This window comes from Diadema antillarum, unplaced genomic scaffold, assembly GCF_040938485.1.
Source record: "Diadema antillarum isolate AM-2024a unplaced genomic scaffold, OU_Dant_1.0 seq00002049_RagTag, whole genome shotgun sequence".
NCBI classification, from domain to species: Eukaryota; Metazoa; Echinodermata; class Echinoidea; order Diadematoida; family Diadematidae; genus Diadema; species Diadema antillarum.
In genome coordinates, this window is record NW_027272698.1 from 1 (window position 1) to 18,888 (window position 18,888).

Genomic DNA, 18,888 nt, shown 5'->3' on the forward strand with positions numbered 1-18,888 from the left:
CACAGCATTAGCATTCAGTGAAATCATCCCCTTCATCAAACATATTAAAAAAGGTATCACACAATCATACAATTGTACTTCCCCAAAGTTTGAGAACCTCAGCAATATAAAATGGTCCACAAAATTTACCAGAGAACAGTTACCCATATCTAGGTGGATTCTCAGGTACACAGTGACATATTTCAGGACTTACCTTGGCATCACAGAGGGGATCACATCAATGCAACTATAACTAATTTTCAATAGTGAATCTAATTTGAATGTCAGTTTCATTTGTCACTGGCTAATGATTTGATGAAAATCATAAATATTCTACAGCCTATCATCAAAGCTACATTTTGTACCTCACAAGCATTTGACGGAACTACTATGCACTACTACCAAGCCTAGAATGACCTCATCCATGTGCCTACAAGAGCTATACAGTCATAAGTTATCATTGCGAATGCATATGACTTCAGTATTACTCCAAACATACTCCAAACAGCAGCGGCAGCATCCGAGATGTAGAAGTAAGGCCTCCGTACCTCATGGTTACACAGGGATGCACTGAAAGTTTCCTAATGAGAAATTAAAGTCTGAAATGGCTGGAAGAGACGAGCCAGAAAACTTTTTCGGTGCAGCAGCTTGCCACAAAATGCAGCCTATCCTTAACGTCGTGGTACCTATGAGAGAAAGTATTTTTAGTTGCTAATGGCAAGAGTTGCTGCAAATTTGTGAATTTCCTCAACTTGTTCAACTGCTCGAAAGTTGTTTCCACCTTGTGCCTGCCCAGTTATCTCATATCCCGGACTATCTTCAGACAAATTGGAGAGGATCACTGAAAAAGGTAAGTTTCAAGCTTCACAAGAAAACAGAAGAATTATTCCTAAAATCATGGGCATATCTAATATCTGTCCCCAAAATTGGAATGGAGACTGTCTCCTGCCAATTACACTTCCACTGCACATCTAATTATTTGGCTCTGTAAAGAAGCAAAGGTATCCAACAAATTCGCCAACTCAACATACGTGCATCTGCCAAATAGGCTGTAATTTACGCATCCCCGCTAGGTGAGGGGTACGAACGGGGCTATATGGCAGGGGTGCAGAGAGAGGTTCAACCTTAGCTTTGATGGTTGTGTCATCATTCATACCTTCTACCTTCTGTACATCAGCAGAAAGTCATAATTGCTTGCCTTATTCATGGCAGAAGTCTTGGCTATGACTGAGGTGATCAAAGAGAAAAGTGTCCTACTCTGACAAGCTTTGTAAGAGTAATTCTACAACACAGAGGCAAATGCATCATCTCTACACACTCAGCTCCCCCCCTTTTTTTTAATGAGAAGGCATCAATCTCCCTGTATGTTCTTCTATCATCCATCAAATCATAATTTATAATCTAAAAGCAGTATTAAACCTTCAGGTTCTTCTCATTCCACCAAGCAGATTTACAGACGGGAAGACAGTAGTACGTCTGGCTGCTCGTAGAAACAAGGGGGACAGTATCCCCTCTGACATGGCTCCACCCAGGAAGAGAGGAAACTCTGGTTGCATCCCACAGATTGACAAGAACCTTGCATCCAAGCAGCTGTGCATTTCCCTCCACAGCAACAATATTCTACTGACTCTGCGTTGCCTAGTAACAACTAAAAATTTTCAATCTCACTCTGGAATGATCAACAAAAACAATGACACTGCATTATTTTTTTGCTTGTTTGAACCGTGCGGTAATTCTACAATTTATCCATGCAGCTTTAAATCCTTCCCTTCAGTTTGGTTATACACGCTTGATGTACATACAACCGTTAAAGTCTATGCAACAATTTTCTTTTTTTTTAATGAAGATCTCTAGAAAGCAATATCTGTCCAGTAGTCCAACCACCCTTCACTCCTATGCTTTGTCTGCTTCAAATATCTAGTCTAAAAGGTCTAGAATATCTTGCTATTGTGTCGCCTAGGGTCTCTGTATGGCATTTGGACTTTTCCATGCATTACTTAATAATTAGAGGTGTCATTGCTTTCATTCATTGTCACAGACAATGTGCTGCAATGACCAAGGAAGAGAACTTTATATCATTAAATGTTTCCATTCCTATGGTTTCCCATAACAGGATTAATCACTCATACACAACCTATAACTGAATATACCTGCTTCATCTTACCCTCTTGTCATCTTGTCTTTTCATGTAGTCTAAATGATCAGTCCTTCACTTTCTAAGCTTTCACTTTCATTTTTGAAATTTTAGTCTCTGTGGCTATGAATCAGTATTGTACATGGCATGCATAATATTACTAGCACTTACTTTCAAATGCAAGCATTGAGTTTTTGACCTTTGTTTGACAGGCTTAAGAAATCTGATTACCTAAGAATGTCTTATGGCCTTTGATGTAAGACACTTCAGTTCCTCCTATCACATTAATGCCCAGCTGTGCACACCATGTGGTTCTACAACACAGAATGACTCCTACTGGTCTATTTATATCCTACACAAAAGTGTTGTTGAATGATTCTTCACAACATCTTTTTACCTCTGTTTTTGATATACTCAGCTACTTCTGTACTAAATCACTGTAATATCTCATGGAAAGAAATAATGTTCGGAATTCAAATTTTCCTATGCAAAGTTATTGGGAGATGTCTCATTTTTTTCTTCCATATATCAAGGTTAACAGATAACTTAGAGTGAGTTCAACAGAGGTAGAATCGACCAAGACAAGAACTGTTGCAAGTCTGTTGCTGTAATTTCATTAATTTCATGTTGACACAACTTTCCCTTTAAGCAAAATTGTCCACAAAATAGAGGAGATTGATGTTGCCTCTGAAACAAACACTAATCAGAAATGGAAATTTCTGTCTGGCATTCTACTGGACTTGGCACAGAATCACCCTATTTTATGAGGCCGATTACTGCCTATTTTCCCCTGGTCCAGAAGTCTAGAAACGCAGACATCTGTGTGAATTCTTTCAGTCTTCTCTACGAAAAAAAAAAAAAAAAAAAAAAAAAAAAGGTACCAAAATCATAGAACAGGTCTCGGGGACTATGCGTATCATCCAATTTCTCGGTTGTACATTAATGTACAAGGGTATAATAACTCTTCTGTAAAGTTGGGGTGAGTTTTGGGATCTGTTCATAACTGTAACTCTGGGGAGTCTGAAATGCTGAGTCTAGCTGATATAGCAACTTACACAAGCATTCACTCACTTGGCATTGGAAGCCAGGATGTAGGTGTAAAGAACAAAGTGAGGGCTATGACAACAAAAAAAAAAGAAAAAAGAAAAAAAAAGGTGTTTTGCCCTTGAATTGTTTGCCCTTGTTCAAATCATGGCACTGGTAAACAAGCTCAAAAGTTGGGGAATTTTAGAAGTTTTTGCTTCCTGACAAAAAGATCATTTTCATCAGGATATGGGAGGAAGAAGTGAGGCTACTAAGGTAGAGAATGCCATAGACACTGTACAGACAGAATGGGGGATGATGGGTGGGGCTGCAGTTTATGGGTGTGGCATCATGCAAATCTAGAACTGCCTTTCTTTAGTTTCACTTAGAAAAGCACCTCACTTTAACCCCTCAAAACCACCATCTCAAAATCCCACTGACTTCACTGGCTTGCAAGCAAGTTGCCACTGATAAGCACAGAGTTAGCTGGAAGAAGGATAGATGATAAAGTCACTCTTTTATGGATGGAGGTATGATATACAGAAAGTTCTGATTGGCAGTTATTTCAGTTCGTGGCTCACTGTGTTCCATAAGTTCAGTCAACTGAAGGTCAGTCAGTTACAGGTCATCCACATAAAAACTGTACTTCATTCTCGTCTTCCATGTCAAATCTGAAGCAAGTGGCCTTATCACTCTCAAGCTAATTATTTTCCTTCCTTCAAGTAATGAGAAGGCAAGACAAAGCATGCTCGATGAAGTACCATCATCAATGCTTTTTGATGGATCTGATTCTTCTTTACGAGGGACAAAAAACATACTCTGTAAGAATGAGTTGCACTACAACTTGAACATGAACTACAGCCCTTCTGAAAACTGACTTAACGATTCTTGCAAAGGTTAAGAGCATATTCTATACAAACTTTAAAGGACAAGTTCACCTTCATAAACATAAGGATTGAGAGAATGCAACAATATTAGTAGAACACATCAGTGAAAGTTTGAGGAAAATTGGACAATCGATGCAAAAGTTATGAATTTTTACAATTTCTGTTTTGGAACCGCTGGATGAGGAGACTACTACAGCTTGTGAGTCATATGCGTACAACAGTATAAAGAAAATATAAAGAAAATTCAACATATTTTCACTTTTTTCGCATAATAAAAGAGCACTTGACTTGCCTCTTTCTAAAGGCAGGGGGAATAATATTACCCATAACATTTGTCGGTAACGAGTCGGGGGAATGTGTACTTTTTTCATAAGATGAAATTTTGTGAAATTCTCTTTATATTTTCCTTATATTGTTGTACGCATGTGACATCTAAGTTTTTCACACACTGCAGTAGTCTTCTCATCCAGCGGTTACTCTTTAATCTCTTAAGATCCATGATCCATAAGACACAATCATTGGATAAAGAGTGAGAATGCTAGGACCAAATCATCATCCATACACTATATTTTATATCTGCATCAAATCATTTTTCCTTGCGTGTCTAACTAGAACGTACTAGAAAAAATGAACTCAAACCATGCAGTTATTTCTTCGGTGTTATGTACCAATGTCTGTAAACAATGCATCTACAGGATCACTTTCAACACCTTAGTCTATCAGTCCTGTTTACCATGGCAGCAAAGGGGATTAGGAAATTCAATTAACCTTCACACTAGCGAGCAACTTTGGGACTTTCTGCCTGGATAAAGTCCAGCAAACCATTTCCCCATTGTGCAATTATTCATCGTGAGCTTACAACAGAAATGAGTCTCATAGCAAGAAATGTGCAGTTCTACCACTACAAGGATTTGTTGCCTGTAGGTACCTCTTGCTCTAAAGTAACAAACAATATGCTGGCATTCCCCCTGAAAGTATGTTTCTGGGTTAAGTTGTTTTGTGGACTGTGGTAAAAGGCAATGTGGACAAGATTACACCAGTCAGAACATTCAGGGCTGCCAGCATTTGCTTATATCACAATCAGGGAGGTTCCAAAGAGCACTCAGGGAGATTCTTATATCTCATGAATATATCTGATGGGCAAACATAATTCCCATATTACAACAGCCTTTATATTCCTTATCAGGACACAGTAAGATATGATTTCAGGTAGCATCCTACAGAATCAGAAAGACTTAGCAGCTCTGTATTGATATCACACAGCTAAATGCCTACTATACGTTAGAAATTATAGTAACTGGAGTCTGATAGACAGAATGTATAAAGATTTTGGTGGACATGACGAACAATTCTAAAATTAAATCTTATCAAAAATAGAATACGTGGTTTCTTGAAATATGAATTTAATGACATCTGAAGATCGTAACAAAAATGTCCAACCACATCACAACACTCCCCCCAAAAGAAGGGAAAGCAGATAAAATTGCAATGATTGTGTAGAAAGTAGTACATTGTTCAAACAGCACTACCAGTAAAATTAAACAGGAAGGAGAAACCTGTCAATGGGCACACCATTCATATGACTTCCGGCACACACCAAAAATCACCCCACGGGAACTGGCGTCATTGTTGTGAGGGGAATACAAAGATATCAAAGGTTATTCTTTGGAATTGTATTTTTCCTTCTTTTTTTTGTTGTTGGCAGATATACCTTAAAAAAAAAATTAAATGGCGGTAACAAATCTAAATCTGCCATTTTAGTACTGAGAGCAATTAACTTTAAACTTTCACCTACCACAGTCTAGAAATAAGTATTGTTGGCCAGACAGAAAGAACTGCTATTAAGACAACCTTTATAGTCATTCATTTTCCCTTGATGATATCTATAACTACTTTACTGTCGAGACGGTCCACCCTTGCCTTCCCCTCTGCTGTTTAGTATTTCCTTCATTGATTTTATCTATCTGCTACACCATTCTCCATGAGAAAAAGCTACAAGCAACTTACTCTCCTGTCCTACTTTTACAAGTTCAGGGGATAGCACACAAATTGAGAGGGCAATCTTCCATTAGAAGTAAAGGGTACTACCTATTTTTTCTCTGGTTTTAAGCATATGAGACCAACACACTAACCAATCATAACATTTTGGGGTTATAAAACTTCACTCCTCGCTCTCAAATACACTTCTTACTCTAAACAAAGTCCTACATATTACTTTATTTTAGTTACAAAGACAATTTCATAGGGCTGTAGAAATATATCTTGAGGCAAAGATTGTGCAGGAAACTAACTTATGTTCCAGAATAAAGAAGAGAACTGAGAAGTAGGCCCTACATAGTAACTTCATGACCTCCAAGGTTTAGTAAACCACATTCTTTGTACATATGTTACTGGGCCAAAGGGCGATCTAATGGCATGTGTCGTCCTACCATTCTTCCATTTGACATTATCTTATCTCTCCATGCATGTAAGTCAGAATTATTTCCTTACTATGATCATTCTATGGTAGATTCATTGGATGGCCATCATTTGATTTTAAATGACTTTTGAACAAAATAACCTTCCTACTTTCTGTGAACTTTTTGGATTGCACTGGCTCCAAGAGCTGAAATACCACTGCAATTCCATTGCGTGACTGTGAAGGTATGTCATCTCCTTTACAATGACTGAAAACACTTCCTGTACCCCAGAATCTGAATGGGAGCTGGCTTTGCATCAGGTACTTGGCAAGATAAACCAATTCGCTATAAATATATCAATGACAGATGTCATCAATCCAACCTTGAACAAGTATTCCCATGATTACACGAACATTCCCATTGGTAGCAATTTTCTCATATTTTTGACTTTGTTGCAAGTTTTTGAGCAACTACTTGAATACTCAGCTCAAAAAAAAAACCACAACAAATTACACTGCACATGACAGAAAACAAAAATGTGGGGGTTTTCTTATTTTTATGCTCTAATAATTTGCCTTTGCCTCATGTAGTTCTGCAGTCACACATTCAACCCCATGGATCATCAAAATTCTGTGATGAAATTCATCTTTCTACCAATACTGTGAGGAAAGCCTGCTTTGTCTCATGACTGACAGTGAAGGTTGTTGTTCTCTCAAGTCAAATCCCCTGTAGTCTATATCATGTGACATTCACACATGACTTTGCACTGTAAGATGAATGGCTTGTCAAGTCATGTGGTATGCTGAATAAAATAACTACTGACATTTTCCACAGCAATCTTCAACGTGGCGATGAAAACCCTTTTGCTGGAGCCTTTTATTGACATTCAAATACTGTATTGTCATAAACAAACCAATATCTAGACTCCGACATTATGTGGTAAACTAGATGCATACTTTTAAAAAGTGGCACCACGAATGTATAATATATGTACTCAGCAAACACCTTATGCTCATAATTTTCATTATTATCTCGAAATGTGACAAGTATCAATTGTAGGTCATTTGACAGGTTTCATTTCTTTTCTTTCCCTCTCAGAAATCTTCTGTCTTTATTCAAATGATATTATGTCATTGAGATTCTGTTGAATTCGATACCTGAGTTTGTCTAAGACTTCAATACTAAAATAACCCATTTAACTGTTTACAAAAGGGAATAAAGTTAGTCTTATTCTTACATCGACGGAGACCAATGTATGCTGTGGTGATGGTTCTGGGCTCTCCTCCGAACTGTCCCGGAATGCCGGCGACTCTGTGCAGTCCAGTCCCACATCATTCACGCACTTGTAATGGCAGGTGTATTTACAGTCTGTGTGGGGACCAGATACCAAACACATCATCACACATTGATTTACGATCATATCATGATAGACGAAGACACAACAATATTTTATGAAAGTATTTGGAAAACATGAGAAAGAACTATAATGAAGTTAATACAGCATTACAGTAAAGGGTAACATTCATTCAGGTTAGATGCATGTTTCCACAGGGTGCATACTCTCATTGACAATAGCTAGAAATAATGTATAGAGAGTGATAATAGAACAGGGTCATTTCATACAGTCAGGGGTGCATTCCAGTGGTTTCATTGGATTCAGCATCATTGAGAGACAGGCAGCATCCCAGCAAACAGCACTGCAACAATGACTATGTACTCTATAACACTGCATGGCTTGCCTATAGCATTCCAGTGTTGAATGGGAGAAATATCATGTATTGTATACATCACATGCAACATACTTCCACATGAAAAAAAAAAAGAGACAAAACACTCTTCTATTATAAACTAGCAGCTACAGGATCACTTGGCCACAAAATGCACATGACAAATGTTTCAAAATCAACTACATGTATATTCAGTGTCACGATAAAATACAACATTGGGGTCATCTTATATCAGCACTTCCTTTCATACAAACTCTCTGATGCATAAAACTTTTACACACAAAGTATTCAAACACAAGAAAAATCCATTTGCTATTACTATGCTGAATATCACTCACTGATTTTCTGAGTATTTCATGTAACAGTTTGCATACATACTTATATTCTAACATTCATCCTGAATACAAAATGTAACAATTAATAAATGTTTTTGTTGTATATTGCTGACATTTCTTTGTCCTTTTTAATATTGGAGAACAACAATGAATCCTGTCTGCTGTGTTAAAGTGAGTCTGAAGTCTATTTCATTTCTTCACATTCAAGTACTACTCTAACACTCGCTTACACCATAAAGAACATGGAAAAACTGAAAATATAAATTCACATAATAACATGTGCACATAAATGCAGTTATCGAGACAACATAGAGGTGTTATTTCCAGGGAGTAATTTTAACAACGTTGTGCTGAAGTCTGAATTCTACGATAGGAATGACATCGTAGCATGTTTGCAAGTACTCTCGTATTTAAGGACTTGGGTCAATCCAGATATCTCATTACTCTGCTATAAACAGCTCAAAGTTTTGAAACTGCTGATAGAGAAATACGGTGCTATCAAAATTTGAAAGGTTGGAAAGTAACAAAAAGCAAAGAATGTCGAAACATCCAACTCACACGTACCAAGAGCAAAATAACTTTCATATTTCACAATGAGACACAGAAATGAAAGTACAAGTTATGCTATGCTATAGAAATCATTTCTATGTTTGGAAACTCAAGAGGTTTTCACAGAAAGGTACTTGGGCAGAATGAAGAATGAGAAAACATATAGGAGAGAGATAGGGGAAAAGAGAGAAACGGACAGGGAGAAAGAGAAGTGGGTGGGGATATATTTGAACACAGAGTGAAAGGAGATCAAGAATCACAGACAACAGCACATGACAAACTGTTTGATACCTGGAAACGTCGTGGGTGAGGGATTATTGGAATTTCCTGAAGACAAGATGCCAGGGAGAAGATCATGGAGAATCAGAAGAGGTGTGAGGACAAACCTTCATTCTTTTACTTCATATAACATTCAAAGAAACATATTCGTGGCTTGAGACTATCCCTACGGAAGTCATGAGTGTGACCATCATGTCCACTAGATCATCTACTGCAACATGAGGCACTCTGTATGAATTCCATTGTTATTCCTAGTATAATTACAAACTCAAGTAAGGTAATGTTTCTTTTCTATGTGAATAAAGTCAACTGTATTCACTTAGTAAATTATTGTTTAGGATGTTCTTCATGTATTTTTAAGAGTTTTTCATGTACTATTGGAAATAAATACAAAATACATTAATTTTCAACTTAAATCGAAGCACTGTGGAAAATATTTGTTTGATTTTTCATGTATTCCACTAAAAGCCTTTATTTCTTCCATTCTACTGGTCAATCATTGTAACTTCAAAAAGAAGATAGTAATGTTAGATCTCATATTGGAAGTGCCATACAAACGATACAATGCATAGATGGTGTACTGGTTATCAGATCAAGAACTGGTTACTAAGAATATACACAGATCCGAATAATAGGCCATGCATTCCTGCAGCCCATGCACATGGAATAGCATACTGTTTGGTTTACACTACAGTCACTTGCAAACCACTGTGCCACAGTCACATGCAGTTTCTCATGCATACAATTATACAGAGTACACTGAAGCCACAGTCCATATGTATCACTACTAACATGGATCAAACATTTTTTAGTAAATCAGCATAATAAAATCCTTTATGACATCTTGTCATCGCATGTGAACTCATTTCCAGCGATCATGTTCATACCATATAATACACAAGCAATCTCAATACAAGATTATTTGTGAATAACTGGACAGTCTGAAAATATTCTAAAGCTTTGTAGGACTCAATGGTAACATTTGTCAAGGTTCAAACTAAAATGTGTAACCTGGAATAAAACAAAGAAAAACAAAATTGTAGCAAAATTACCAGCAAAATGAAAGAATGTTTTGAGCAGCACAACAAATATGGACACTGATTATCATTTTTTTTTTGTATGGTGCACACACACACACTGGACACTCCTGACTGCAATATTACAAAGGGGAAAAATGAAATGAAATTCATATATTTTCATTCTAAGGGAAGGGTAAGTAATGAATAAACTTTGCAAAACATCAATAGGCAAATGATATGATGAAATGGTTTGGGAGTATAAACAACTGTCATATTATTTTCTTTTCTTTTCTTTTGTAAAGATGGCATTACATAATGTAGTACTAGCCCTACTACAGATACTACAGTGTAGCAGTTAATGATGTTAACTGAAGTTCCAAGTATGGCATGCCACTTCACAAGTGCACAGAAATTTCTACTGCCACATTTATGATACTGCCAGTGGAGAGTCAAAAAGCTGTTAACGTGTATGAAGGTCAGTGGAGATACACCTTTCTACTACTATTTTGGATCATGTGACAAGGATAATTCTGTCTCTTCTAATATAACAGCTTAACCAATCAGTTTTTTGTTTCGTTGTGTTTTCATAATTTAAGTTTGTTGCACAGAACTATATGGTAAGATTATGAGTAGGCCTATTAGTAACTACACTGAGCACTAGAATCCTTTTGTTTCTTAACCACGAATGTAATCTACTCTCTCTACAGAGGCAGTGAATGAGTACAGCTTTCAATCTTCTCACTTATTTGACGGATCATGGGCGTGGAGAAAAGAAAAGCAGGGTTAGGCTTGAAAAACCAGGCAAAGAAAATGACAATGATGAAGATACTGTGTTCTTTCTTTGGTTTTGAAATCCGTGCAAGGCAAAACTATCATACAACTTGGAGCACATCGTGACAGCCAATACCTCTCCAGACCGGATTCCAGTACAACCACGCATCTTTGGTCGCTTCTGCCATTATACATGTTGAACCTGGCAGATTTTGGGTAAAGGTGTTTGGGATTAGTTCACATGGTCTCCTGTAACAACTCATCAATAGCAGAGCAAATGTCAATTATTAACTGTAAAAAAAAATAAAAAGACAAGGCAACACTCACAGTGCTATTTCATCCATTAACACTTAGCACTGAGTATTAGCTGTATCTCAATTCCATTCTCAAAAGACTTCAAACATATGAAATACCATTTCTCTTTAAAATATTTCAGTTTTAAAGGCTCCATTCTGCAATTTGATGACAATCAAACAGTTATGATGGAGATCACATAGTTCTGAGCCCATGTCACACAGCACTTCACCATGTAGTTGTCACCTTGAAGTAATACAATTATGGAGACATGGCAAAAGTTTGGCAGCATAATATCAGTTGTTAGCACTTAGGTTACTGCTATACTACAAGAGTTACTGCAAAGAAGATTAATTTATGAATCTTTATCAACTATGATAAATGCACATGGAGTTCCTCAAGTTCTGAGCTGGAAAACCCATGTAGTCTACATGAAATTGTGGAATATCCTTCTTCTTCCACAACAGAGATGAAAACTGGATGTTAGGATAATCCCTTCTCCTTTGATGTATTACAGCATTATGTGGATTCATCTACAGTAATGATGTCCACATGAACAGCAGGTGCCGAAGTGTGATTATAGTGTACAGTATATCAATCCAACACCCACACATGGCAACATTTATGTGACAAAAGGACATCTGTCTTCCAAACAGACACAGAACAGAGGAAGCAATATGGATACATCTTGTAATTTTTTTTTTAACACTGTTTTTCACAAATCATTCACACATTGACAACAGATGAGAGATAATATCACAGTGGTCTCAAAAATTAGATTCACAACCAGATTTGTATGTTTTTAAAGTGGTAAATTGTTGAATTCTCAAGTTGCCATGGTGTCAAGACCAACAAACTTCAAGAGAAACAGACTGCGTTTGTTCAGAAATTGGTTAATTTGTATATAACTGATCAATCATAGGCCTCCAAGACGAGTGTCTGCATTCTACAGATGCCTATGTATTGGAACGAATACAACTTGGTATTTGCTTTTTGTTTTTGTAAAAAAGTTGAACAGCAGATTACAAAACAAAGAAATATTTACACAAATGTTTTACCTTCAGTTTTCTATAGCCTCTAAAGCAATATATACTACAGCAGGGTTTCTCTCTCCCTCTGTCTCTCTCTCTCTCTCTCCCCTGATGTGCATAAACATCATTTCTACATAAATTCCTTCCAGTGCACTAATTTTTTGTAACATTATGTACTCCAAACTAAAGTGCATTCTGCATCAAGTTTTCTAACACACTGTGTTGGATACAACCATATACCAGGATGATTCGCCCCTGATTGGCATAGCTTTGCAAACTTTTCTCAGAACTGATATGAGTCACTTCTCCAATGTATGCTCTCTCTTTCTATTCACCTTTTAGCAATGAATCCCCTTCCAAAAGCTTTCTACTATACACACAATGGTACTTCTCTATGCCATTAGGGTAGTCAATCATACCCATTTGTAATCAAACAAAGTGTCATAAAACACATGGCTGACATACCCTTACAAACATATTCAAATTCTATACATATAACAGTGATACAGCTATAATAATTTTTCTTCAAACCCAGAAATCATGACTGACTAACAATGCTTTCACGCATAACTATGAGAAGTTAGTAACTGCAATGTATTTCTGCAGGAACATTTGTTTAAATAGCTCATCACTAGATTCCGATGAAACAGTATTCATTTACTTGAATAGATTTACACAAGATTTCAGCAAAATATGATACAAAAAAAGCAAGTGTAATTTCTGTTCAATATTTATTGAAGTAGCTTTTCTAGCTGTTCAGAGGTGGATTGTGTTATGTGTAAATTACAATAGAACATATGTGTGGTATATATTTAGCTATTGATCCTGTCAGTGTTTTCTCCACTGTTCCTCCTATTGTCATAGCTCTTCTCAACCATGCAGCAGATGACTGCTGGTTCAAGGTTGATGTGTAGATAACACCAGAACTCATCTTTCAATTACTGAAGTTATGCGTGACACTGTGTAGTCTCCATTCAATTGAAGCACCAGGACTCTTGCACTACATTGTACATATTTGTGATTTATCCTGTCCTATCTTATCTTATTGATACTGGGGGCCAATCTTTCTCCTTAATAGCAGTACAATTCTACGGGGAATACTCTGTAGCAATTCAATTTTAACCCACATTTTTCTCCCTTTACTGTGGACTATGTTCCAATGATAACATTGATACAATGGGATATCTTTGAAAAGAGTTTGAGGCGCCGAGACTATGCATCTACAGGCCACAAGGCTAATGAACACTGGTAAAAGGCCAGGTGGTATATCACCACCACAATGGTTGTTATCTGCTGCACTATGTCTATAGAGAAGGTAGAAAGATGTGGTTTTGTGTTCATCAAGTTCACATCACACCAATGAAGAATTTGTCTTTTCTTTAATGTTCTGCTTCCGCTTCTGGAAAAACCACAACTGCAGAAGATAAGGGGGGAAGGTTACTCTCAGTGTCACATAACTGTGACGTTACTCATAGCAAGGACTGTCTTTACAAATGGTTTACTTAGTTTTAGTAAGACAGTCCAAGTATGCATTCCTTAGTCATGTTGAACTTGTAAAACTGTCCTCCATGAAAATAAATGAAAATAAAAATGACATGTAGAGATTCTTAAACACTTTGCCCTCTTGACCAAATAATGCCTTTATAGAAACTCAAGTGGCAAAAATCATGACCATATTCTGAACATGGTGATGTGTTTGTGTGTTTGCTATGATGAGTCTTAAAGGACTGTTCATACCAACAAAAATTATATTTGGTAGTGTAAAATTACATTTGAAAATGATTTGTTGAACATACCTGTGAGCATCATTAGAACCATGACTTTAAATGTTGACAAACCTCACTTACTTTCGAGTCTTTTCCCCCCTCATGTGTTTTGACAGCACAATCTTCAAACATTGGTAAGAGGAACATTCCCTCAAGAAGAAAGAATGGACGAATGAGATGCACCCCCCCCCCCCCACCTTGCCGTTGTCTTTGGATATGGGGCAATAAGACAGGATACCACAGGTTTACAATATATAATAGATTTGTCTATTACGAGCGAGCGTATGAAAGTATGATGGACATTGTTCCTCCATACACCACTAAACCATGACACACAACAATACTGACTCTTCAAAATGTGGAATAATCATTATGGTAAAGAAATTTTATTACAAACAAGTGTGTGGGGAATGGAAAATGTTCTTGTTTGTGGCTTAATCTCTTCGGAAAATCTGTTTGCAGTTTGTATCTCTCACTATAAAGTCTTTCATAGGAGGCACAGACTGTTACCATTAGGAAATTTTCCACATAAAGCTCAGAGTTGATGATAATCTTTGGATGTAATCAGAACCTATATCAGATGGTAGCAGTGACAGAAATGATATCTGAGCGGTGACATCTTGTTGGAAGATAACTGTCATCACCGGTGTCATATTGGCCATATCTGTCAGTCTTACATCATGTTACAAGCTTCTGCGTGTTACACAAGACCTTTGATATAAAATTACCATTCTAATTGTCTACTGTTACTGCTAGCTGACTTATCTATCTACAAAATGTTAAGATTTCTCAATGTTATTGCACAGACACAGAATTGATGGTACCTATCACTGATGAACATGTTAGATGGGATTTGGAAATTGAAGTTTGAGACTGAAAATAATGATAATGATCAAACATGACATTGTGAGAGTCTCTTCTATCAGCAATAGATACACTCCTTGTATGGATGAATTGCACGGCTCCTGTTTCCCTATTTATGACATTATGCTCCACTGAACTTTGGTACATATAATGTATGTTTAAACGAGGTGGACTTTGAAGCATGACCTCACAAAAGCATCACGATAATGGCCTCAATGTTGGCATTTTTCTGGAATGAAGGAAGTGACGCTTCATAATATTTCAGCTACCTATCTCAATGCTTTCAATTTTGGATCCTGACGTCACTCTTGTGCTTAAAACTTGGCAAACAAGGGAAACAAATTGGTATAACCTTATCATTCTTGAATTTATTGCAATCTCTTCATAGCTTTATCAAACTTCCACACCATTCCAAACTCATCACAATGTCTACCAGTAGTACGACAACATCTCTCAAGATGCAAAACATAACCTTAAAGGGCTCGTATAGTTTTGGTTGAGATCTAACTTCAGATTTTTAACATTTTTGGGTGAGATAGTGAGAAACCTCTCATGAAATATGAAAGAGCATGTAATTCTGAGGGAATTCAACATTTATTTGATGAAGATTGGTTATGAAATGGCTGAGATACCCAAAACAGAGCAATACTAATAAAATGTGGGACCCACATTTCATTATGATCGCTTTGTTTTACTTTGTTTTTGGATGTCTCAGCCATTCCAAAACCGATTTCCATCACATAAACTTTGAATTCCTCTTAGAATGGCATGCTCTGTACCATTAAGTGGTTTCTCGGTATCTCGCAATCCTCAGCTCCACCAATACTGTACCATCCCTTTAATAAATATTAGGAAAAAAAGTTTTTTGCTCAGCTGACATGCTGATTTACTGCTTTTTCCTCTATTACCACCTTATAACAGACTGTTCTAGAGTGTCACATTCAAAATGTAGTTTTTATAACCATTATGAATGGCTCTACAGGACACAGGTCTGTTATTTTTTGTGAAAGCATAAACACTTCATTCTCCTGAATCAATGATATATTTCAAAAATCATCAAACAGATTTGATGTGTTTACACCTGCACATAATTTCCTTGACTTGGACAGACATACACTTGTATGATGAAGCAAAAAGCAGCAAAAGTGTGGCAAAAGCAGCTTTCAGCCACAAGACTGGTCAAGGGATAGGCACATCTTTGTCAGGCAAATACTGAATGTGAGTTGTTTCATTCGAGCACACTTCAAAAACACGCACACAGGTAACTCCATAATCATTTTGAGATCAAATGCTCATTGATGAGACTGACATGTCACAAAAAGCCATCCTGTATAAACATATCGACAGTACAGTACAGATATTTTCAATGAAGAAGCAGCTTCTTCAGTTATTGCATAAGTGATCAAATACTCCAACACCATATCAATTATTCTTACCATTTATCCCAAATGCATGTAGAAAAGAAAAATATATCACAAAGTTAAAGAATGTTTCCTCCTCTTAACCTGGAGGATAAATTACTTTTTTTTCTTCAAATAATGCAAGTAGGACTAAATAATGTGCTAATGTTCTTCTTCTCTTACCAAATGTTTTCTGGTCAGGGTCCAGATAGCGATAAGGGAGCTGCATCTGGCCCAGACCTACTTCAGACCCTGAGATGCCATCCCAGGGCCAGCCGTAGGCGGTCCACATCCAGTCCACCATCATCGACCACCCATCTCGGAACTTCATCAACCAGCTCGATATCGAGAGCAGGGTGCCAAGACCGAAAGTGTATCCTAAGCGCTTGAAAATCATGGTTGGGCTGCTGGAGTTATGTACTAACATTTAGTTAACGACAAATGTGAAAGATGGTATAAAATGATGCGGATCGTTTCTCTATGTGGATGTGCAGGAAGAGTAAATCCTGAAATGTTGACTTCTTCAAATGGTTTATGAAGGATAAACTGTGATAATTCTACAGGACACACGTGTGATGGCTAACAGACTCGTCCTCTCTTCACACACACTTCCGATCTAACTGATATCTGGTGTCAAATCGTAGACCTACACATGTTTACGGTTTCATGCTTTTTTTTTCCTCCTCTGGTTCTTCGCCAATCTCTCCCTCTCCCTCCCTCCCTCTCAGTCTGCCTTTGCTTTGCCAACAGCATAAAATTACTCCCCATGTGAGCATGGGCAGTAGGTACCACTGTCAAGCAGCCAACCATGGCCTCCTCTTTCACACAATGCTGATGAGTTGAGGGGGTGTGTTACATCATGCTGTGATCCTATTGGCCAAGCCTCTTGCTTTACCATGGCTGGGGGAGGAAAAAAAATATATACAACTACTGATGAATATTCATGAGGCTCCCTCCACATCCTGAATCCAAAGTATATGCACACGGACCTCCATTCACATGCAAAGTAGACTTTGGAAGTGGAATGAATCATCACGGGCAGCCAGCCAGTTACAACCCTTCCCAGAGGGCAGTGCGAGACAAGGGAGCCCTCATATGATTATAATAACATTATCATAATTCATGAGTTCTCAGATACTAAAGCGGTGAGTCATAGCTTAGGATTGCCAACATGGAAGTTATTGCATCATCGCTGGAGACTCTGAATGAAGTCCTCTGCAAGTTGACAGGCAAATATCAATAGAACTGAAACAAAGATCAATAAATTGAGGCTTGTTTTTTGGTTTCTGAAGGGAGCTATTCTTATCCCAGTAGCCTGCATATGTCTTGAAGCACACCATATCCTTCTCATCTTCTGGATTTTCTTCTAGATTTTTATTTCCTTGAAGATGTAGTATTGTTGTTGACAACTGATGACAATTAAGCCACATCAATGTTGTAAAAGGCAAATAGGTATTGTAAAAGGCAAATAGGTATCGTAAAAGCAGCACACTGAATTCCATTTGAGATAGCAGTCAATAGAGTTCAGAAGGGAAACAGAGGATGCTGTATCAAAATTAAGAGTAAACTTCATGTACTTTTTAAAATAGCATAATCTAAAGCTTAAAATATATGTACTATAATAAAAACATCATCATCCCAAAATTCTTCTGTCTCACACTTGAATACCACATTGGTGTAATACTACTTTGAGTTTGCTACAATAGTAAACTACTCTGGAGGTGTACTCTTGATGGCGATGCAATCTTTGATGTTTTGACCATTATAGCCCAGCTCTATTGATAGTCTTATTGGATCAGTTTGCCCCATCTAACCTTACAATCTGAAAGACTCTAGTTTCCATCTCAGATGGGGCAGGGAGGTATGTAGCTCCACCCAATGAACACTCCACTATAGCAGTTACAGCATTTAATAGTCTTTAATATATTGGGGTACTGTTGCAAAGTTTATGCACTGTGTACTCTTCTGTATTCACAGTGAGAAAGTTACTTAGCAAACCTAATGAGCACTGGTATTGTACATGAGGAGGGGAAAATTTTTATTGATTCGGTTTTATCTTATATTTTTTATTCTATTTCCTCAACATGTTTGCTTTTGTGTTTGTGGTTTTCATCACTTTCTATGTGATCCTTAACATTGAAAGGGTATTAACTTTGTATTTTCATGTAAAATTATGTAAAGCTATATTGTGCTTGGATGTAGCAAGAAGTATTTATCATTAATGTTCCATTGAAAGACTGAAAAAAAGTTTCATGAATCTTTATTTTAATCTAAAAACTATTTAAGGAAGTAATCTGGACAGACTGAGTCATTTGACTGCTTCTACTTTTGAAGAAACCAATATTTGATGATCGTCATGCGACAATGAAACCTATTCTATATTTGAACTTTCAGTCTAGCATGTCCAGCAGTCATTAGCGAGGGATTTATA

The 18,888-nt window shown here is 37.2% G+C and overlaps 1 protein-coding gene across 2 annotated transcripts; it reads right to left on the minus strand.

Moving 5' to 3' along the window:
- Positions 1–7,301: 7,301 nt before the first annotated feature.
- On the minus strand, positions 7,302–18,644 carry LOC139713753 (uncharacterized). 2 transcript variants are annotated; one of them, XM_071625456.1, is made up of 4 exons: positions 16,641–18,644; positions 11,239–11,304; positions 9,325–9,360; positions 7,302–7,790 (listed from the first exon to the last, which is right to left on the minus strand). In XM_071625456.1, exons 1-4 carry the CDS (start codon positions 16,882–16,884, stop codon positions 7,618–7,620), a joined length of 519 nt encoding a protein of 172 aa, XP_071481557.1. In that variant the 5' UTR covers positions 16,885–18,644; the 3' UTR covers positions 7,302–7,617. The 2 variants fall into 2 exon arrangements, 1 of the variants encoding a protein (XP_071481557.1); XR_011709651.1 differs by lacking the exons at positions 9,325–9,360; positions 11,239–11,304.
- Between the last annotated feature and the right edge of the window lie 244 nt (positions 18,645–18,888).

What these genes read in the sequence shown, in the direction of transcription:
- LOC139713753 (XM_071625456.1), bottom strand. Translation starts at nt 16,884, where the DNA reads ATGTTAGTACATAACTCCAGCAGCCCAACCATGATTTTCAAGCGCTTA. An exon ending in CCCTGACCAGAAAACATTTG is followed by an intron (nt 11,305 to 16,640) that starts GTAAGAGAAGAA and finishes AAAATCTGCCAG; the next exon opens with GTTCAACATGTATAATGGCA. An exon ending in CTGGAATCCGGTCTGGAGAG is followed by an intron (nt 9,361 to 11,238) that starts GTATTGGCTGTC and finishes TCTTGTCTTCAG; the next exon opens with GAAATTCCAATAATCCCTCA.